The following is a 23583-nucleotide window of genomic DNA, read 5'->3' as shown; positions in this document are numbered from 1 at the left end:
CAGGGGGAAAGAAGCATCCTTTGTTTTTTTTGTCTGAAATATTAATGAAGTATTTTCCCATGTTACTTACCTGGCTTTTTATCCAGGTTCACACAACATGAATTCTAGCCAGACAGTGTTGATGGGGTTCATTTCAAAGCACATAAAATTTGACTTTTTCCAAAAGGATAAATAATTTAGAATTGCTTGTTTATTTCATATCGATGATCATATCGATGATCGATGTTGAATTCCTAAGGATGCTGGTAGATAAAACCCTGAGTTCAAAAATATATATAATTCTAGTGGAAATAGGCACTGACAGGAGGAAATTTCTTTTGTATTTGGAAAGAAGAGCCCCACCTCCAAAATACATTATCAAACAAACATATGGGAAACCCAAAAGCCTATTAGGTTTTTATGTTGCTTAATAATTACTGTTTCATAGGAATCATTCCAATTTAATATTGCCCAGTGGTTGATCTCTTTTATTAGAATAAATACAGACGTGAGTTTCAAATAAACTCCTTGCTTCTCACTGTGTCTACTTTGAAATTTAGGGGACTTGTTCAATAAGGGGAAAAAACTAAAGCAAAACAAAAAACTGTATGCACAACTCATTAATACTGCCAATTAATAAAAGAACATATACTGTTTCTCTAAAGGTCTGGTTTTGTGAGCTAAATTAAGTTGCTTTAGTTGTTCAGTTTATTGGGTTCATTTTGGTATTATGAGTATCCAGTAATTATATCCAGTAAAAATATAGGTGAGGACTCTAAGCCTCCTCCCCCAGTGCTCTTTGTACTAGGCTGTGTGTTAGTCCAAACCCAATTCTCTCATGCATATAGATACTTTTTAGCAATAGGGCACAAAAGCAGTCCTGTATTGGCGCCTGGGTGGCTCAGTCAGTTAAGCGTCTGACTCTTGGTTTCACCTCAGGTCATGATCTCATGGTTCGGGAAGATTGGGCCCCACGTTAGGCTCCATGCTGAGCATGGAGCCTGCTTGGGATTCTCTCTCTCCCACTCTCTCTGCCCCTCCCCTGCTTACTGTCTCTCTCCCTCAAAATAAATCAGTAAACATTAAAAAAAAATTTTTTTTAAGCCCTGTAAACTCCTCTGTGAGCTCCATGAAATTCTTTTTTTTTCTTTTTTTAAAAGGTTCTGACAGTGCCTTGCTTCAGAGGTTCATTGGAGGCATAGTAGGAGTAGGATTTCACTTTTAGTTGGAGTTAGGTGACAAAACTCTCAACTAATTGGTGGCACAGGGATTCTTTCAGAATCCTAAACCTAAGACTTCATTCTTCAGGGTATGGACTGTTGAGTTTACTAGTTCTTGTTGAGGGTGAAGCTAGCTGAGCAGTGTTTCTGGACAGTCCACAGATCTTAAATGTCACTTATTTATCTTACAGCTCTGGTGTTCATGGGCGATGAAGACAGCTAGCTGAGATGTTTTAGAAAAGGCTGTTGGATTATGGGTTCTTGATTAGTCTTTCAAACCAGATGAGCATCCCTGTAGAGTCTGTATTTGATGAAGGTACTCAAGTGTTAATCACTTCTAGTTAATCAACTTGTCAGGAACAGGGGAAGGAAATGACTTCTGTCCAAACACATGGGAACTGGCTAGATATTAACTCAAGTTCAGGCTATCAACTCTTCCAACCTGGATCTTTGACCATGGAGGTGTGTGAACACCTGTCAGCTACCCAGTAAATCACTGCCTAATTGTTTCTTTCTGAAAATAATGTTTTACATTTTATTATTGTCCCTGGGTGTTTTATGGACCTTTGTGAGCTTTATTCAAAGGAAACCAACCAACCAAGCCAAACTGGTTTTCCCATAAGAAAATGGCAGACATTTGTTGAACATCTGTGTTCTGCTAGGCTCAGCAGGTGCTGCAAAATGTATGACATAAATAACTCTTGCCTTCAAGGAACTTAGGTCTATTAATGAGGGTAGCAGAAGAACATGTAATTGCTGTAATACAAAGCAAATTAAGTTAAGTGCTCTAAGAAGGAGCGAAAGAGCTACACACACTTGCTGTCAATCAGTGTTAGAGTTTCTTCCTTCTAAAAATCATTAACAGGTTTTCGCAGAAGGTATGTCAAACCTGTCAGAGAAATCATGCTGCTAAAGGACAGTTCTTACTAGGCAGTATTCCTAATAAGCAGTAAGGTATTTCCTTTTCAGAGCTCTGGAGCTTTAGTTGGGAGAGTCATCTACAAGTGAAGGCATCTCTCTGAGCACAGGCTCTGATTTTAGGTTCTAGACTCCTGGATGGAACCTTCTTTCCATAACTGGCTTAGGAACCTGGGTTGTATTTAAATCTTATCACAGCCATGAGAGGTACAGTAGGTTTATAATGCAAACACTCATGCTTTTCCTCCAAATAGTTCAGTGACTTGCCATTTTTTCTTGCCTTTAAGAATAAGCTGTAAAGGGGCGCCTGGGTGGCGCAGTCGGTTAAGCGTCCGACTTCAGCCAGGTCACGATCTCGCGGTCCGTGAGTTCGAGCCCCGCGTCAGGCTCTGGGCTGATGGCTCGGAGCCTGGAGCCTGTTTCCGATTCTGTGTCTCCCTCTCTCTCTGCCCCTCCCCCGTTCATGCTATGTCTCTCTCTGTCCCAAAAATAAATAAAAAACGTTGAAAAAAAAATTTAAAAAAAAAGAATAAGCTGTAAAATCTGGAGTACTGATGCATAGGGGCACTTGTACCCCAGTGTTTATAGCGGCACTCTCAACAATAGCCAAATTATGGAAAGAGCCTAAATGTCCATCAACTGATGAATGGATAAAGAAATTGTGGTTTATATACACAATGGAGTACTACGTGGCAATGAGAAAGAATGAAATATGGCCCTTTGTAGCAATGTGGATGGAACTGGAGAGTGTTCTGCTAAGTGAAATAAGCCATACAGAGAAAGAAAGATACCCTGTGTTTTCACTCTTATGTGGGTCCTGAGAAACTTAACAGAAACCCATGGGGGAGGGGAAGGAAAAAAAAAAAAAGAGATCAGAGTGGGAGAGAGCCAAAGCATAAGAGACTCTTAAAAACTGAAAACAAACTGAGGGTTGATGGGGGGTGGGAGGGAGGGTAGGGTGGGTGATGGGTATTGAGGAGGGCACCTTTTGGGATGAGCACTGGGTGTTGTATGGAAACCAATTTGACAATAAATTTCATATATTGAAAAAAAAAGAATAAGCTGTAAAATCTGTAAGTGCTGTTGATAGAAACATAAGGGAATTGAATTACTGTATTAGGAATGCATTGATTAATATACTTTTTAACATGAAAGACTGCTAAGAACAAAATTGGAATTGTGCATACACTTGTTAATCATCACAGCTCAGGGCGCCTGGGTGGCTCAGTTGGTTAAGCATCCAGCTCTTGATTTTGTCTCAGGTCATGATCTCACAGTTCATGAGATTGAGCCACATGTCGGGCTCCATGTTGAGTGTGGAGCCTGCTTGGGATTATCTTCTCTTCCTCTTCTGCCCCTCCCCTGTTTGTGCACACTGTCTCAAAATTAATAAATAAACATTAAAAAAATCATCACAACTCAATACTCAAGTCTGTTTGCAAGTTAATTGAACTTTAAGCTCATTTGGGATAGTTGTACGGACATAAGGAAAATGTTAATTCTTTGAGCTTAAGGAAGTAATTTTTGCCACTTGGTTTTATACTCCACTAAAACATTAGTCCTATTAATTTGTGTTGTTAATTACAGAGTATATAACATTTGTTGCACCTATCAGAATGTTGATTAAAAGCTGTTAAAGGGTTCATCAAGATGACCTCATGCTAAAGAATAAGAGATGTTTTTAAATACTTTCACATATTTTTCTAACTAATTTCATAGCTTTTCCTAAAGATACCACCACATGCTCTGCTGATGATAAAAGACTGTGTTTGGTTTTATTCCTGGAAATGTAAAAAAGAGATGTTAGTACCATTTATTTCCCTGTGCTTGTTTATGGTGTGAGACAACTATCCTTTTGCATCAGTCTGTTTAATGGCACCAGTATCAATGAAAGACAATATCCCAAAGAATACTCGTTTGCTGCTTTTGGTTTGATTTTCTGTCAAAGAGCTCATTTTTGTCATAATGGTATTGGAATTATCTTTAGTGCCTAAATTAGTTTTTCAAACTCCTTTATGCACTTATATCATGGCTCATGTTTCATTCTTTTACAGGAATTTTAAGCAGTTGTCTGGTGAAATGGAATTCATGACAATTAATGGAACAACATTAAGGAATCTTGAAATCCTACAGAATCAGGTCAGGTAAACATAGAGGGTAACTGATTCAAAACCCCTTTGAAAAAAAACTTGGAATAAAGTAGCAGTCTGTTCTTAAGAGTGCAGGTGAGAACAAGAATATTGTGTTCAACTGATTACTCTGCCTGTACTCTTTAGTAGTTGATAACTGCAGCATCCATTTTTTTTGAGAATCAGATATATGAACTATTTCCCTAGGGGTTACTTTGAGAGCTATAGAACTTCTTTTTTACTTATTGAAGTGACATGCCCATCCTGATAATTTCTGTATCATACATTTCTTTGGAAAGACATCATCTTTGGAAATTAATATAAAGTGGATATTTTGTCTCCTTGATTATATCTTTTCTGTATACCTTAACTTTTCATTGAAATGTTTTGTCTTATTCATTCAGCATTTGAAACAAGTTACTGTGACATTCACTTAGATTGTAAGATGCATAAATTTCATTTCACAAGCTTCTGTCATTTATTTGCCCTTTATTGATGAATTATGAAGATAATGGAGACATTAAATTGATTATTTTAATTTATTGAATTACAACTTAGAAATAAGATATTATATAATGTTAATATAAAGTCACAGAAATAAAAAGCAATTCCAAATCATTTGATAAGTAGTTGCAAAGCTGAATCATCTGAGTTAAATGGTTTAAAGCTCTTCAGAAATATTTATTACTGGGGCACCTGGGTGGCTCTGTTGGTTGAGCACTCAACTCTTGATATCGGCTCAGGTTATGATCTCATGGTTCATTAGTTCGAGCCCCAAGTTGGGTTCTGAGCTGACAGCACAGAACCTGCTGGGGATTCTCTCTCTCCCTCTCTCTCCTGCCCCTCCTCTGCTGTCTCTCTCTCTCAAAATAAATAAATAAACATTAGAAATGTTTCTTACTATTGTGAATTAAAGTAAATGCTGAATTTATTCTCCTGACTCCTAGATTTATGTATTACTAACTAGTTTCTCTTGTTTAGTTTCTTCATCTTCTAAGGTGTCCTTGTATACTAGTCAGTCTTACTTTCATACTGTAACATTTGTTTCTTGTCATTACATTATCCAGAAATTGAGAATTATTCCTGCAAATTTTTTTCATCTACTCTGTATACATTCTCATGATAGCAAATGAGCAGAAGGAAGAAAAGGACATTTCTTGGATGAAGAAGAGCTCAGAGTCAGAGTATTCAGCTGAATACTTTGTTCCAGCCCTGGCATTCCAAACTTTCTTTATTCTGCCACATCCTTCCTGTTCAAATTCTACTGCTGTGGAGTCAGTTCTGAAATTAAATTCCTAAGGGAAAAATCACTTACCATTAAGGTACCCTTATCAGGACTTGGGCCATTATAGAAACAGAGGCTAAGAATTCACATCTTTGGCTTGTCTTTGCACTTGACTTTGGCCTCCATTACCATGGAGGTAATGAGGCGGGTAATGAGGAGGGGGCTGGGTATCAGGGAGAGCAAACGAGTAATAGAGCTGTTTCTCTCCCACCCCTCCCTTTCTTGTCTGAGAGGGTTCTTCAATGATGCAATAAATACGTGGAAAGTTATTCTTGTCCACTTTCCTCTTCCTGGGACCCTTTACTGTACTCAGGCCATTGGGGCTGTTGTTTCAGAAGGAATGGTGCTGTTGTTGATGTGGATTGCCCTGGTTAGTCAGCTCTGTCTGTCCAACTCATTCTCAGGCAGGCCTTCTGTGACCTATGGCTTTCGTGTGTGCTTTGTTTTAAACTCCTAAGGCCTGGCCGCTTTTGTCATCCCTTTCATAGTTAATTTCTGCCAGGTGCCATCATGTGTTAATTATGAGTCATTTCTCCTATACTTGGAAAGAAGTACCCTAAGGGAGGGACTGTATCTTAATACACCTTTGCTGGCCATACAACTGAGTACATAAGAGGTATTCTGTAAGTACCTGCTTGATGATTTGAAGGAAAAGGAAAAAAGTTACAAAAAACTTAGGTGAAAACTGCAATCTTATGTTCCAAATGAGTCTACTGTTAATAGACTTTTTGAAATACCATGTAACCTTGGTTAAAATTAACTATCATCTCTAGTTAATTGTAAATTGTTTTTTTAGTGGTTCAACTTTCAAGTAGCAAAGCATAGATAGATAATTTTTTACTAAGGATTTAATAGAGCAGACTAAAATAAAATCCTTCCAGGGCAAATTCCTAGAGTGCAGTGCATTTTCACTTCGATCTCCAGTACCTTCTGCTTGTTCGGTGTTTTCATGAGAGCATCAGTCCTTAGAATGAGAACTCTGAGGTGGTGGAAGATACTGAATTGCTGAAGGAAATTAAATTATTTTCACTGTACTTGCCAAGGGAGAAAAGTATGTATTTTTAAGAAGCTTAGGACAAGCCTGTATTTTAAAAGATTTCTACATTAAAAAAGGGAGAGGGGTGGCGCCTGGGTGGCTCAGTCAAGAGGTTAAGTGTCTAACTTTGGCTCAGGTCATGATCTCATGGTTTGTGAGTTTGTGCCCACTTTGGGCTCCCTGAGCCTGCCTCAGATCCTCTGTCCCCCTCTCTCTCTGCCCCTCCCCCACCTCTTTCTATCAAACATAATCATTAAAAAGAATATTTCTGAATATTTTTAGTTAACAAAACTACACAGACTGTCCCTTTTTGTGAAGATATCAATACTTTATATAGTGCATGTGTGTTCATATGTACATGCATTCGTCAAACATTAAACACCTGTTATGAGCTGCACTGTATGATAGGCATGTGTAACATTTAAAATTGAGGTATATGGAGGGGTGCCTGGGTGGCTCAGTTGGTTAAGCATCCGACTTGGGCTCAGGTCATGATCTCATGGTTCGTGAGTTGAGCCCTGCGTTGGGCTCTGTGCTAGAAGCTCAGAGCCTGGACCCTGCTTCGGACTCCGTGTCTCCCTCTCTCTCTGCCCCTCCCCCACTCATGCTCTGTCTATCCGAAACGAATAAATCTTAAAAAAAAATTAAAATTGGGGTATATGGAATAATTAAGGCACATGAACAATTAGCAGTTTGGGTATAAATACAATGTCTAGTTAATAAAACTTTTCTTCTGGTCTTTCTTAGACTGACATGAAAACCAAAGGAAGTTTACTTTGGGTTTTAGACCATACTAAAACCTCATTTGGGAAACGGAAGTTAAAGAAGTGGGTGACCCAGCCACTCCTTAAACTAAGGTAAAGGGAATTCTTTTTTGTGTGTTTAATCTGAAATTGTATAAAGTTGTGAAATTAAGTGTGTCTTAGCTTCCTTAAAACCAAAGTTACCATGGCTTAAAGAACAGAATTTTAGGGGTGCCTGGCTGGCTCAGTCAGAGGAGCATGTGATGCTTGATCTCAGGGTCATGAGTTCAAACCCTATGTTGGATGTAGAGATTACTAAAAAAAATAAATAAACTTAAAAAAAAAAGAACAGGAGAACCTGCGTGGCTCAGTTGGTTAAGCGTCCGACTTGGGTTCAGGTCCTGACCTCACAGTTTGTGAGAATGAGTCCTGCTTCAGGCTCTACGTTGACAGCTCAGAGCCTGGAGCCTGCTTCAGATTCTGTGTCTCCCCCCTCTCTCTGCCCCTCCCCTGCTCATGCTCTGTCTCTCTCTGTCTCTCAGTCATAAACAAATGTTAAAAAAAAAAGAACAGAATTTTAAATTGGGGAAGATTTTATTTTGTATCTGGCCATATGCTGTCTAATATTGTGAGGATCTGTTCTTGTCCCAAGAATGAGTCTGCTTACAGGGCGAGTCAAAGGAAAGTGGGTTACCCAGTTAATATGGGTCATCAGTAGTATAAGAGAGTTGGGAGGACGGGGCTGAAGAGATGGGGCACTGCCTATCATAGAAGGCTTTGAAGGCTAGATGGAGTTGGTAGCCAGGGGAAGTTAATCCAGTGATTCTGAGCATGGGATGATAGGATCAGATCTGGGCTTGTTTTGTCCTTAGCAGTCTTTCATGTTAAAAAGTATATTAATCAATGCATTCCTAATACAGTAATTCAATTTCCTTTATGTTTCTATCAACAGCACTTACAGATTTTAAGTGGGGGAGGGAACAAACTTGTGGTGAGGTAAATTGGCAAGTTCACAGGAAGGTTCTGAGGGACCTGAGCTAACGCAGGAACAGTAGGGAATCTGAAAGAGGAGCCAGGTGTGACATATTTGGGAAAGTAAATGAGTAAACTAGGAGCCCCTTCAAGGAAGGTCGCTGAATCTGATGCTTAAAACACAGCTGTTTCCAAGCTTGTCTGCACCTTGCGGTCACTTGGGAAGCTTCACAGATACTGATGTCTGTGTCCAGACCCCCACAAATTGTGATTTAACTTTTTTTTTTTTTTTTTTTTTTTTTTTAATTTATTTTTGGGACAGAGAGAGACAGAGCATGAACCGGGGAGGGGCAGAGAGAGAGGGAGACACAGAATCGGAAACAGGCTCCAGGCTCCGAGCCATCAGCCCAGAGCCTGATGCGGGGCTCGAACTCACGGACCGCGAGATCGTGACCTGGCTGAAGTCGGACGCTTAACCGACTGCGCCACCCAGGCGCCCCCACAAATTGTGATTTAATTGGTCTCCATTGTGGCCTGGGAGTTGGAGGGTTTGAAAGTTTCCCAGGTGATTTCGATATGCAGATAAATTTGGGGACTCTGACCTAGAACAGTGTCTGTCACTTAGTAGGAGCTAAGTAGGAGCTTAGTAGGAACTAACATTCAGTAATGTTTATTGAATGAATGAATGCTGTTATTTATTTCACTTTTACTATGTACCACTATTTAGTACTCAAAATCATCTTCTGAGGTAGGTCCTTGAGCTGAGTAAACAAATTCAGAGCTTCAGTAACTTGTTCAATGATTCATAGCTGGTAGGGCCCAGATTTTAAAAGAGCATTGACTCCAGAGCCGAGCAGGCTCTTAACCATTCTGAACAGCTTCCTGAATAAATAGACCAGAACGAGTGTGGTGAGGTGTTAGAACTGCTGTGTATCAGCTCTGTCAACTGAGTGAGTCAGTCTAGGAAGTCCTTGGGTCCCACGTCATGTCCCAGGTGCCCACCTCCCCATGCCATATTCTCACCTTTGAAATGGTAAACTCCCTCCTCACAGGGTTGAGGTAAGGAATACAATGAGACAGTAACCCTAACTACCACATTTGAGCTCTTTATTACATGACAAGCGCAATGCTGGGGCCTTTATATACATGTGCTGCACAGCTGCCTCACTACTGGCTGCATTTTACGTTCAGCTTAGAAAGTAGTCTTCGGTAAAGATATCAGTGCTGGTGATAAGCTTTAGGACACTTACGTTGATAATGATTACCAAATCACTTCACTTTAATTTTTCTTCTTGAGCATAAAGACCTGCAGATGAGGGAACCTGGGTAAAGAAAACATGCCACGAATGGAAGTAAAGTTGATCCTTGAACAGCACGGCTTTGAACTGTGCAGGTCCACTTATATGCGGATTTTTTCTGATGCAGTACACGCTATCAGTGTGTTTTTCTTAACCATTTTCTTAGCATTTTCTTTCCTATAGCTTACTTTATTATGAGAATACAGAATGTGATACATATATGAAATATATGTTAATCAACTATGTTAATAAGGTTTCTGGTCAACAGTAGGCTATTAGTAGTTAAGTTTTTGGGGAGCCAAAAGCTGTACTAGGATTTTTGACTGTGGGAGGGTCATTGCCCCTAATCCCCACATTGTTCAAGGGTCAACTTATCTACTTTGGTTCAGTACTGAAATGAGGTAAGAGTACCTTGTGGAGCAAAAGCAGACCAGATGGCTTTCTGCAGAGAGTGTGGAAAGACATCTACCTGAGCATCCACAGCACTTCTTACATTCTTCTTCGCTTGGTTGAAATATTCAGCAGAAAGAGTCAGTAGCAGACTTTTTCATGTAAATTAAAACTTTTATTTCTGTTGTTAAATTTGTTTTCTATAACCAGGATTAATTTGAGATAAATTCAGCAGACCATGTCGTATGCTCTCTAAGAGCTGAATTATGTATCTCTTGGGAGTCTACTTTCCCAAGAAGCATGAAAGAAAATATGCCATGTGTTGAACACTGATGCTTTCCAAGTATGAACTTTAGACCAGCCGAACACTTACATAGTTGATAACAAACACACAAAACTTTTTCCTTTTAATTTTAGATCACAATTTTAAAACTTTTATCTTTCTAATCTAAAAATAATTTCAAAAATCATTTGTTAAATCCTAGTTGCCCTTTCATCCTGTTTCCAGTACCTAGAGAAAATTGTCAGCTGGTTAGTCAGTGGTTCAGCTGTGTATTTATTATTGTTTACACTGACTTAGGTGTCATGCAGATCACAGATCATATCAGTATGATTATCCAGGCTAATATTCTGACTCAGATGTTGGCAGCCTTTTAAAAGTTCATTCAGATCCTGATTTTCTTCTATAGCGAGATCATAGAACAAGAAATTGGTGACAAGCGTATTTAGCAAGATAAGGAAGGTCTTCCAAAGTTCTCCAGGAGCCCATTGTTTGTCAGTTATCCATGAATTCTCCCTCAAGAACTTCTTCGTATTTTCAGCCCATTTTAGTTCCAGGGCAATCACACAGATCATAAATCCAGGACCAACTGTTTTTTAAGTTTTAGAGGATTTTCCACTCCCATCACCATTTTTTTTTTTTTTTTTGTATGAAATGGCCTCTTCAGTGTAGAATTTTACTAGTGACTTTTAGAAAGTATACATGACTTTTATCCTATACTTACTGTTTCAAAGACTACTTAGATTATTGACACTGGATTATACTTTATTGAAACCAAATTAGCTTCCCCCCCTTTTATTTATTTTTTTCAGAAGCTGAAAGCCATTTTATTTTTTTATAATTTTTTTATTCAGGTATAATTAACATACAGTGTTATATTGATTTCAGGTGTACAATATACTGATTAAACAATTCTATACATTACTCAGTACTCATCATGATAAATCTGTTCTTAATTCCCTTCACCTCTTTCACCCATCCCCCCTCCCACCTCTCCTCTGGCAACCACCAATTTGTTCTCTGTATTTAAGAGTCTGTTTCTTATAAATAGGTTATGCTTTCTTATGTGTTGTGACCTATACTTTTTATTAGTTCTCTAAGTTTAGGCAAGAAGATGCTTCATTGTAGTTCTCTGGCTTCTTCTTCTTCTTTTTTTTGGGGGGGGGGTTCATTTATTTATTTATTTATTTAAATGTTTATTTATTATGGAGAGACAGAGCATGAGCATGGGAGAGGCAGAGAGAGGGGGAGACACAGAATCTGAAACAGGCTCCAGGCTCTAAGCTGTCAGCACAGAGCCCGACACAGGGGTTGAACTCACAAACCGCAAGATCATGACCTGAGCCGAAGTCCAACACTTAACCGACTGAGCCACCTGGGCTCCCCTTTTATGTTTATTTTTGAGAGAGAGAGAAAACACAAGCAGAAGATGGGCAGAGAGAGAGAGGGAGACACAGAATCCGAAGCAGGCTCCAGGCTCTGAGCTGTCAGCACAGAGCCCGACGTGGGGCTTGAACCCACGAACTGTGAGATCATGACTTGAGCCGAAGTTGGACACTTAACCGACTGAGCCACCCAGGTGGCCCTCTGGCTTCTTCTTATAAATGAATGTCACATTGGCAAGTCATTAGTCCTAAAACCTTTTAATGTTAAATTATGTTGAATTCATGTTTTGAGGTTCGATCTCTGAATTTCTTCTGCTTCTTTGAGTTGATACGATCTTGTCAATTTTTTATATATACACCATAGGCACTTGGTTGGTTTTGTCAAAAAACTTTGAAACATACATTGTTTGTTAATATTGATAGAGAGGGGAAAAGAAAACTTTGGAAAGTATGGGATGAGTCTCTAAAATGTTGCTTTAGGCAAAATATTAATTTTGAAGGCAGATTTGTTCATCTTAAAAGAAGGATTCAAGATTTGGTAGCTTACTGTAAATTTGAATATATTAAACAAAAACAAGTTGTGGATTTCCTTTTTGGATACCTCTTCTGCCTGCACCTTAAATGTTGATGTCACCCAGGGCTCTCTCCTGAGATCTCTTCTTACTTTCAGCCCTGCTTGAGATCTTACCTGGGGTCATCGTTTCTGTAGCTCACATGCTGATGACTTTGTCACATTATTTCCAGCAGCTCCATATTCACACATCTAGGACACTCTGCCTCAGAAAACATTCAGTTTGAATGCCGAATGAAACAGATTGGAAACAAAGCATTTCCTTCAATGAGACAGTGATTTCCATGAGGCAGAATCTGAGAAATCAGTTCCTTCCCTTCTAGTGGATGGATTATTTTGTTCAACAGTGAAGATACTGGATTTCTGGCAAGTGGTAGTATTATATCATCCTGCCTTTTTGTAAAGTCACTTTTTATGAAAGGCAGTCAGATGAAAGGCTTTTTATGAAAGGCTTTTTGTTTATTGAGGAAACTGAGCATCTCCATGCCTCTGGCCTTGCCCTTCTCTGTTTCTGCTCTGCACTACTGATGGATTACTTTTAAAAGTGCATATCTGATGATGCTGTTCCCTACTGTTTACAGTTCCTACAATACACTGAGGTGTATTTCTGGACCTTTGTACGGTCTGTTTCCTTTTTCTAAAGTGGAAACTTGTTCTCATCTTTGTTTCCCTTCTAGTTTGCTGCCTGCTTCTTCAAAGCATCCTTTGCTATTTTCTCATCTTCTAGGTATCATTTCAATGTTGGCGTTTCAGAGGCCTGACCCTTAGGAGCTGAGCTTTCTTCCTTCCCTAAACCTCCTGAACCTAAACCCCTAAACCTCCCCTCACAACCTCTTCTCACTATCTCCTACCCCTACCCCTATGAACATTTCTCTTCCCATGACTGTAATTGTCAAAATGTCAGTGATTCCCAGATTTCTCTCTCTCCTATTCTCCAGGCTTATATATTCAGCTTAGATTCATACACACGTCGGTGCATCACAGAAACTTAATGTATTCAACCCTGTTCCTCCTCCTGGTTTCTCCATTCCAGGAACCAGCACTTACACTGAATGAGTTACTTAGACCAAAAATGGAAGTTATCCTGGACATTTCCTTTCTGACAGCCATGTCCAATCTAATACTAAGCCCTGTTGCCTTTAGCTCTAAAATATGTCTAGAGTCTGTGTATGTCTTGCCATCTCCACTGCCATCAGCCTGGTCTAAAGTATACCAGTTCTCACTTGGACAGCTGCAGTATCCGCCTAACTGATCTCTTTTTCAATATAAAGACTGAATCATGCCACTCCCCTGTTTTAAACTCTTCATTGGCTTTCCACTTGCTTCAAATAAAATTAAAATTCTTTAGGGGTGCGTGGGTGACTCGGTTACTTAGGCATCTGGCTCTTGGGTCCAGCTCTGCTTGTCATCTATGGTTCGTGGGATCGAGCCCCATATTGGTCTCCACGCTGACAGCACAGAACCTGCTTGGGATTCTCTCACTTCTTCCCCTCTCTCTTTTCTCCTTCTCTCTCTCTCTGTTTCTCTCTCTGTCCGTCTTCTACTTGAACTCTCTCTCAAAATAAATAAACTTAAAAAAAAGTTAAAATTCTTGGGGCACCTGGTGACTCAGTTGGTTAATGTCCAGTGCTTGGTTTTGGCTCAGGTTGTGATCTCACAGTTTCTTGGGTTTGAGACCCCCATCAGGCTCTGTGCTGACAGCACCGGTCCTGCTTGGGATTCTCTTGCTCTTCCTGTCTCTCTGCCCCTTCTTCACTTGCACTGTCTCTGTCTCTTTCAAAATGAATAAACTTAAAAAAAAAAATTCTTTAGCATGGCTCTTCCCTGCATTCACACATTCATCATCTTCTGGTCACTCTGGCCTTTTGGTTTCTGAGCTTCTAAAAGTTTTTTCTCATTCTGTGGTCTTTGCATTTGCTGGGCTCTCTACATAGAGTGTTTTTCTTTTTCTCTTTAATCCTCAAATGACTGATTCCTTTTAAGCCTCACCTTTAAAGTGTCATTCTTCAGAGGTTTTCTCTGACCACCTAATCTAAATTGTGTTCCCTGTGTCATTCTTCGGTAGCATATAGGACTATGTATCATGGTTGATATTTGTTTTTTCTGTTTATTTAATATCTAGCTCTTACTAAATTGTGTGACAAGCATTTGATAAATATTTATTAAGTGAATTATTAAAATAGTGAGTCATTCAAGACCAAACTCAGCTCCTTTGAAAAGTCCTCCTTTTCCTCCTTTCTTCCTCTGTAGAAAGTTAATTGGTCTCAATTTTGTCCAGCCCCTACCCCTTCATCACTAACCGATACAGAATGCATGGGGGGCTCATAGTGCTTTGAATTTATAGATGATCAAGAAATATGAACAAATGAATCCATTTGAAAATGAATCCATTTGAAAATCGTAGGGTGAAAATGTTGTGACATTTTGACAATGTCAAATTCATTTTTTTTTTTTAATATATGAAATTTATTGTCAAATTGGTTTCCATACAACACCCAGTGGTCATCCCAAAAGGTGCCCTCCTCAATACCCATCACCCACCCTCCCCTCCCTCCCACCCCCCATCAACCCTCAGTTTGTTCTCAGTTTTTAAGAGTCTCTTACGCTTTGGCTCTCTCCCACTCTAACCTCTTTTTTTTTTTTTTTTTTCTTCCCCTCCCCCATGGGTTTCTGTTAAGTTTCTCAGGATCCACATAAGAGTGAAACCATATGGTATCTGTCTTTCTCTGTATGGCTTATTTCACTTAGCATCACACTCTCCAGTTCCATCCATGTTGCTATAAAAGGCCATATTTCATTCTTTCTCATTGCCATGTAGTATTCCATTGTGTATATAAACCACAATTTCTTTATCCATTCATCAGTTGATGGATATTTAGGCTCTTTCCATAATTTGGCTATTGTTGAGAGTGCTGCTATAAACATTGGGGTACAAGTGCCCCTATGCATCAGTACTCCTGTATCCCTTGGATAAATTCCTAGCAGTGCTATTGCTGGTTCATAGGGTAGGTCTATTTTTAATTTTCTGAGGAACCTCCACACTGCTTTCCAGAGCGGCTGCACCAGTTTGCATTCCCACCAACAGTGCAAGAGGGTTCCCGTTTCTCCACATCCTCTCCAGCATCTATAGTCTCCTGATTTGTTCATTTTGGCCACTCTGACTGGCGTGAGGTGATATCTGAGTGTGGTTTTGATTTGTATTTCCCTGATAAGGAGCGACGTTGAACATCTTTTCATGTGCCTGTTGGCCATCCGGATGTCTTCTTTAGAGAAGTGTCTATTCATGTTTTCTGCCCATTTCTTCACTGGGTTATTTGTTTTTCGGGTGTGGAGTTTGGTGAGCTCTTTATAGATTTCGGATACTAGCCCTTTGTCCGATATGTCATTTGCAAATATCTTTCCCCATTCCATTGGTTGCCTTTTAGTTTTGTTGGTTGTTTCCTTTGCTGTGCAGAAGCAAGGGAATTAAAAGCAAAAGTGAATTACTGGGACCTTATGAAGATCAAATTCATTTGAACAAGTGAATCCATTTGAAAATCATAGGGTTCTCATTAGACTTTGCAAATAAAGGCACACCTATGTGAGAGAAGTTTCTTTTTCTAAGAAAAACAACTTGATTTTAAAAGAACCTTAGAAGCAGGTTTCCTTCATAGGATTCCCTGTTTTCGTGCAACAATCGCTTAATTAGGTCTGAAAACATTAACACTTAACAGTGGAAAATATGGTTTGCCCACATCTTGCATTCTTGTCAATTGTTAGTGGAATTAGAGTAAATAGAAGTTCCTTGGTGAAAGTCAAGTAACTCAGTAAGGAAGCCAGGTTGGGTGATGGGAAGGGACCATCTTCCCACCTTTGGCCCAGCTGGTTTTAAGTATCATGTAAAAGGTTTGACTCATAGCTCTGACCATGTCTAAATAGGAATTTTTTTGTGTAGAGTTATTTGGGTGCACTCTAATTTTCCTTTGGTTCTTTAAGGCCATACCTGTGGAATTTGAATTCCATAATGGATGATTTAGATAGTGTATTAGTTCGCTAGGGGTAACAAAGTATCACAAAGTGGGTAGCATCAACAACACACATTTGTCTCACAGTTCTTTCTGAGGCCTCTGAAGGAGAAGCTGTTCCATACCTGTGTCCTGGCTTTTGCTGGTTTGCTGGCGATCTTTGGTGTCATTTGGCTTGTAGATGCACCTCTTTTCTGTCTGCCTTCACATTCACAGGGTGTTCTTGCAGCGTGCTTATCTCTTCACATGACATTCTTTCAGTAAGGATGTAATCTTACTGGATTAGGGGCCTACCATATTCCAGTATGACCTCATGTTAACTAATTACATCTACAGTTACCCTATTTCTAACTAAGGTCACATTGCGAGGCACTGGTGATTAGCTCTTCGATGTGTATTTTTTGTTGACACAATTTAGCCCATTACAGGTAGGCTTAGTAATTTCATATCTTTTCTTCTTTGGGCACGAGCAGATTGAATATATTCATCTCTTGAATGGAAACAAGTGTTTTGATTCTCATTTAAATATATTGCACATGTATTCAACATCTGAAGTGACATTGTAAAGAACCATCGAATTTTGTAAGTTGTGAACATTGTGCACTTTTGTGCCTGCAGTACAGTATTCTGGAAAATCATTCATCTAGCTTATCTTTGAAAAACGTTCTATTCTGCGTCTATCCAGGTGAAGGTATTTACACAAAATGTTAGATTGATTTAGGGATCAGAAAGAGACATTTATATGTGAAAAAAAAAAAAATAAGGGAAATGTTTGGGTAGAAAGGAACAGAGGTCCAAATCTAAGGGTTGAGGAGAGAAGGGTAGCCAAGATGGGAAGGGAGAGAGCTGAGGGCTAAGAGGTAAGATGTGTTACTCTGTCAGGGGGTCTTGTGTGGGAGTGGAAATAAGATGGCAGGGCAGGAAACTTAACGTCTGACTGTGTTGTGTTATTTTAGTCTGTGATATGTCTATTCTTTCAAATAGTTATTCCATCATTTTATAGAGGGGTAAAACTGAGACTCAGGTTAATTATCCAAGATCATCCAGGTAGCACATAGGGCTCATCTAGAATCATACTTCAGGAGTTATTGAGACTTTACCTTCAGTTCTGACGCCCTCACTCAGTTGTGTCACTTTGTACAAGTTATGAATTTTCATATACCTCTGTTTCTTCACCTGTAAAATGGGAATTATAATACCTTCCTCACTCACAGTGTTGTTGTGAGGACCAAATGAGACAGTATATGCAAAGAATTCCTGTGGTTCTTAGCATCAGTTATGTGGTTAAGAAAATAGCTGTTGTCTTTAGAATTGGTTATAATTTATAACCAAAAAACTGGAGGCAACCTAGCTATTAGTAGGGGAATAGAAAAATAAATTGTAACCAGTCTTACATTAGAATAATGATGCAGCGGTTAAAATAAAGACAGTCGTATGATGACCCAGCTGGAGGCTTCCAGGGATGACAGGGCAGAGGCTGTGCACTGTTGTCAGCTGTCTAGCATCTGTCTGGTTGGTTCTGTATCTGGTTCTTGCCTGTGTTTTATCTTTTGCTTGTAGCTACGGTCAGGATTGTGAGGAGAGTTTGCAAGGAGCACTGGTGAGTAAGTCGTGTCTTTATCAGTCCCCTCTCAGAATGGTGCCACCATTGGTAATTGAGCTCTTTCATTTTATGTGGCTGGGCTTGGATCACAGCCTTTCTCTTTTACTTAGTGCTCTGAACCTGAGTCCTGGGAACTTAGGAAGCTCAGTCTCATGTTCTGATTGAGTACACGTTAATGTGTTTGTTAACACTAAAGGTAGTACATTGGCTGGAGAAACTAAGTGCTTAACAGCAGCAACAAAAAACACCACACGGTTTGATAGTTCTAATAGTGGAAATTTTTATTATTGTTTTTTTTAATGTTTATTTTTGGAGAGAGAGAGACAGAGTGTGAGTGCAGGAAGGGGCAGAGAGAGAAGGAGACGCAGAATCTGAAGCAGGATCCAGGTTCTGAGCTGTCAGCACAGAGCCCGACACAGGGCTTGAATCCATGAACAGCAAGATCATGACCTGAGCCGAAGTCGGACACTTAACTGACTGAGCCACCCAGGCACCCCTAACAGTGGAAACTGGTTTCTTCTTTATCTTTGCATAAACAAACCGTGGCCTTTCCCTGGGTGGGCTGGATTGCGGGTGGGCTGGAACTCTTTACATAGGCATTTAGGAACTCCACAGCCTATTCAGTCTTAAACATGTGATTTCTGAGGTCAACCTGGGTATTGACATCCAGCCAGAGGAAAGGGACAGGGTATGGAGGACATATTTTTGGTTCACCAAGTCTCGCGGTGAGTGGTAAATTTCTGCTCACATGTCATTGGGTAGAACTCATTCTAATGGAATCAGAATGATACCCCTTAACTGCAAGGCAAGTTAACAGATGTTTGTCAAGGACAAAGAAGACATGTTTGATGACTGCCTAGCAGTCTATTGCCAGAGATGGGCTATCCTTTTTTTACCTGTGTATAGTTGTGTTTCAACTGTGTAGTACTTTTTTTTAAAAACATTTTAATGATTAACTTATTTAAATTTCTAAATAGGCAATACCTTCACATAGTTGCAGAGTTTAAAAATGTAAAAAGATAATATAGTGAAGTATTTGTCTTTTATCTCTGCCCCACATCTGTCCAGTTCCTATTGGATAATCATGGTGGTTATTTTCTTGTCTATCTTTCCAGAGACTTTTTGTTTTAAAAGCAAATAAATAAATATGAATATGTATATTCCTGCCTCCCTTTTTCTATGTGGATGGGTGTGTAATATACACAGAACTCTTTGCTTCTTTCCCTTGGTGATATAAGATAGTTATTTTAAATTTTGTGTTAGTCTTTCTCCATTACAAGATGTTGTTCCTACTCTTAAGGAGTTTCTAATCTAATTTGGTCAAGGTCTAATCTAGTGAGGAGGATATGCAGGTAGGGAAAGCTTTTGTACCTAAGATAAAATACTTATCTGGTACACACTATACAGTTCAATGCTATAATTAGAGCAAATGAAGAATCCTTTTTTAATTCGAATTAGATTTTTAGAGAACTTCATAAGAGAATTAAGTGTGCTAAGTTTATTCTTGGCATTTAAATCACATAAACCATTGAAATTAGCAAAACTGAAAATTGTCGGTATTAGGAAATAGGTCTCTGACTATTGGCTACATTTTTGTGTAATTATTGAGAGCACTAAGTACATTCTAGTGATAGTTAATTCTCTTGAATAATTAAATGACTTTTATTTTGGTAAACTCATATGTTTAGAGTATTAACAGTGTTTTTCTAATTCATGGCTCTGGCCTAAATGACAAAGTAATAAAATGTTATGTATTTCCTTCATTTACCATTTAATTTATATTAACAAAACTAAATGCCATTTTTTAAATGTTTATTCATTTTTATGAGTGATGGGGGGGGAAGTGGGAGAATGAGAGAGAGAGAGAGAGAGAGAGAGAGGACAGAGGATGTGACGCAGGCTCTGCACTGACAGCAGAGAGCCTTATGCAGGACTTGAACCCATGAACTGTGAGATCGTGACCTGAGCCCAAGCCAGATGTTCAAGTGACTGAGGTACCCAGAACTTGTTGCACTGAACTGCATTATGAGGCCCAGTTTATTCTTTGTGATTTCCCATTTTCCATGACCTTGCCAACACAGCATTCAGCTTTGGTGACTGTGAATTTCCTCAGCCCAGTGAGACACACAGTACTGCTCATAAATGGAAAGGAAGATTAGTAGGTTGTGCATAGCTGAGAGCTGAGATTGATTGGTGTTGACCCCTGCGTCTTTGCCTTTGCTATGTGACTGTATGAGCAGAAAGTGCTGCTACCAAGAAAAAAGTGACCCCATGTGCCTCTTATCTGAATGTCTGCCCTGACTTAGTGCATATAGAGGAACTAGTGTCTCTTGGGATGCTTATCTTGGGAGCCTGTAGCTGGTCTCTGCTTTGTTGTGTAGTAATAGGCCTCCATGGAAGTCTAAACTGGTTCATGTGACCAGCAGTAAATGGAAGCTTTCATTTGTGCTGAGGAAGAGACGTACAGGAGAGAAGGAGGAGGAAGAATTGGAGATCTTTTCCTTCTTGGCTCTTCCAGCTTTATTTTTCTTTGTGCCTTTACTAGGAGGGATTTTCAGAGTATATCCCCTCAAAATGTTGTGGGAGGACTTCATTTCCTGTGGCTGTAATGTCATAAACATTGTAGAGCTTTTTAAATAATAATAATAACAACAACAACAACAACAATAATAATAATGGGAAAACCTAAGGGAAGAGATTGAAGAAGGAGCTAGAAATGAAAGTGAGTTGACTTTGTTACTACCACAACAACAACAACAATAATGGGAAAACCTAAGGGATCAGATTGAAGAAGGAGCTAGAAATGGAAGTGAGTTGACTTTGCTGTTGCCATTGTCCCCTAGCCTCTGCAGGTGTTGGTAATCAAAAGGATTGGATTTTTAAGAGCCTTGTGGGAAACTGCAGGGAAGGCCTTGTGTCGGTCTTAAGTTAGGGAGGCCAGAGTAATGTGAGACCCTCAAAGGATCATAATCTCACTGAAGAGAGGGGACAAAGAAATATGTCTGTCTTGGCCTAGTCTTTACAAAGGGAAAATTTTCCAAGAACTCTTAACCCAGGTCCACCCTCACTCAGGTTTGCTATTCCAATTTGTACTATCTGTGTGGTCTGGCAATTTCCAACTTGTGAAAGTTGTTTTAAATGGTCCCATGCTGGGGCTCTTGAGTGGCTCAGTCGGTTGAGCATCCAACTCTTGATTTCGGCTCAGGTCATGATCCCAACATCATGGGATCAAGCCCCACATTGGTCTTCACATTGAGCATGGAGCCCACTTAAGATTCTTTCTCTCTCTCCCTCTCTCTCTCTGTCTCTCTCTCCCTCTGCCTCTATTCCTGCTGTCTCTCTCTCTCTCTAAAGACAAAAGAAAAAAAAATGATCCCACACCTCAGGGTTCCTAGCAGAAGCAAATGCAAAGCTTCCCCGAAGGGATACACTCTCAGTCCAGGCTTCCTAGGAATCCCAAAAAGAAAGCTCTACGATAAGCTCAGAAGCCACAATTACAACAGTCACGGGGAAACAAGTAACCATGGCTGTGAGCAGAAATTATAAACAGCAGAATTAGAATCCAAGATATTCAGATAATGAGATTATGAAAGATAAATATCAAACTACCAAGTTGAAAGAAATACAAAAGAAAATGAAAAATATGAGCACAGAACAAAAATGCCATCAAAGGAGAGTAGGTTGTTTTTTAAGAAGAACCGCATACAACTTTTAGAAACAGCAGATGGGTTAAACAGGAATAGATGCATTTTAGTTAAAATGCAGGGTAGTATCTGAAAAACTTACCTGGCATGTAGCACAGAGAGACAGTATGATAAAATGTACAAGAGATTGAAAGAGAATTAGGTGGTCAAACATAATGCTCATTAGCTTTCCAGAGGAAAATTGGAATAGGGAGAGAGACATTATGCAAAGAGATTGTCCTTTGACAATTCTTTATTAGGATGAGAATTTCTTATATTTCATGCAAGATATAGATGGTTAGGTTTTGAAAGCACATGGACCCAAAGTGCATTTGAGAACACAAAAACCCACATTTCAATAGGTCACACTGAAACTATGACACTAAAATCAAATGTAAAAATATTAGAGCAGAGAGCAAAGAAAGATCACTTGTAATGCCCTAAAAATTATATAACTGATTTGATTTCTAATTCCTGTGCTTCATTTGCTTTCTTTCAGTGATTTCTTTTGGATTTGTTGAATTTTTTTTTTTTTTTTTCATTTATTACCACCCATTCCCTGCCCAAAGCTCCGTGGTTTGTATTGCCTTTTCCTGTTGTCTCTTGTTTCTGTTGATTTTTACTCATTTAGTTGCTTTTTATACTTGATTGTCTTTGTGCACTGGTTCTATTCTTTGAACATTTATTTTAAGAATAATGTGAAGGCTAGGATGAAGGTGGCTTTTCTTCTTGTTTGCTTCTGCCAGGTTCTTGGTGGCATGGCCAGTCTGGGACCATCTTAATTTGAGTTCAGTGTTTGATATGTTCTAGTCCATCCAAATGATGCTAACCGAGGCTGTGAGTTCATCTTTCCTATGAGGCCAGTTCACTTTCTGGCAGAATCTTCTGGTATATCTCTTTAGTACAAAAGTGGCTTTGACTGCTGGATTACTTCTCTGGGTTCTTGTTTTTTTAGATTTTGGTGTAGTTATTCCTTACCATTTTGTTAGTTCTTGGATACTTTTATGAACATGTTTTTTATGTTTCATGTGGCTTTTTAAATTGTCCTCATTAGAAGGATGGTCTGAAAGTACTGGTTCCCACCATTACCAAAAGCAAAAATCATATTATGCTCTTTTCAGAGACTCAAGTTTATGTCTTAAATTGGTAATGGATGGTAGCTGTCAGAGAATTGTTCTGCTTAATATTCTGAAAAGAGTGAACTGTGGTCTGTTACTAAAATGATGCATCATTAGAACAGGAGTAATAAAAATCCTTAAAAGCTTGTTGGGTGATTTATAATTTGCAACAGGGTACATATTCACAATAGCACTTTAGAATGTAATTTCATAAGTAAAATAAAAACTTACTTTCGTGGTGTGTAAGGTTCTGAGCCTGATGTTTGTGGATGACTCATACTCCATCTCTTTACATGTTCCTTCTTCCCTCTCCTTCGCTGCCTTATCTATCACAACTCCTGCTAGTTTGACCTCTTTAATGTCTCTTAAAATATGTGCCTTTTCATCCCTCTATTCTCTACCCAAGTTCAGATCATCAAAATCACTCCCCTGGATTACTGAAACAGCCCTCCTGCCACCATCCTTATGTCCTTTCACACATTAACCGTTGGCCCTCATTGTTCTCAGGATAAAGTCAAAGCTCCTGTGTGGCCCGTGCCCCTCACATGACCATTCGCTACCTAGCTGCCTTGCTGCTGCTGTCACACTCTCACACTGTCACCCTCCATCTTCCTGTACATCTGCCTGTGCTCCTTCTACAATTGGCACTTTTGTAAGCACACAGTCATTGTTCATTAAGTGAAGGACTGAATGACGTGTGTGAAGCTAAGGAAATTCAAGTAATCATAAGCCCTCTTACGTTTCTGTTAGAAAGCTGTGTAGGTAGTTGGTTTAGCCATATTGCATGAGTACTATATTAATGTCTGAATTTAATTTATTAATTATATATCATCTGTCTTTAGAGCAAACTTTACAGTGAAAAGTCAAAGCAGAAACAAACAACAAAAAACTACCTCTCTTCAGTAGTTTGTATTTGAGCTTTCCTCCCCCATATAACCTTATGTTAGAATTATAGAGGCTTCTCCACAG

At 39.3% G+C, this 23583-nt stretch overlaps 1 protein-coding gene across 1 annotated transcript in view; it reads left to right on the top strand.

The window, feature by feature from the left end:
* Positions 1–23583, top strand: part of MSH3 (mutS homolog 3) — a 188615-nt gene that overhangs the window by 67489 nt on the left and 97543 nt on the right. The window contains exons 11-12 of the mRNA XM_078448459.2: positions 4172–4256; positions 7315–7424. Of these exons, the coding sequence (XP_078304585.1) occupies positions 4172–4256; positions 7315–7424 (195 nt within the window). The remainder of the gene's footprint in view (positions 1–4171; positions 4257–7314; positions 7425–23583) is intronic.

Source organism: Panthera onca, chromosome A1 (assembly GCF_046562875.1).
Source record: "Panthera onca isolate mPanOnc1 chromosome A1, mPanOnc1 haplotype 2, whole genome shotgun sequence".
In the NCBI taxonomy this organism is placed as follows: Eukaryota; Metazoa; Chordata; class Mammalia; order Carnivora; family Felidae; genus Panthera; species Panthera onca.
This window is presented reverse-complemented; position numbering and strand designations above follow the sequence as displayed.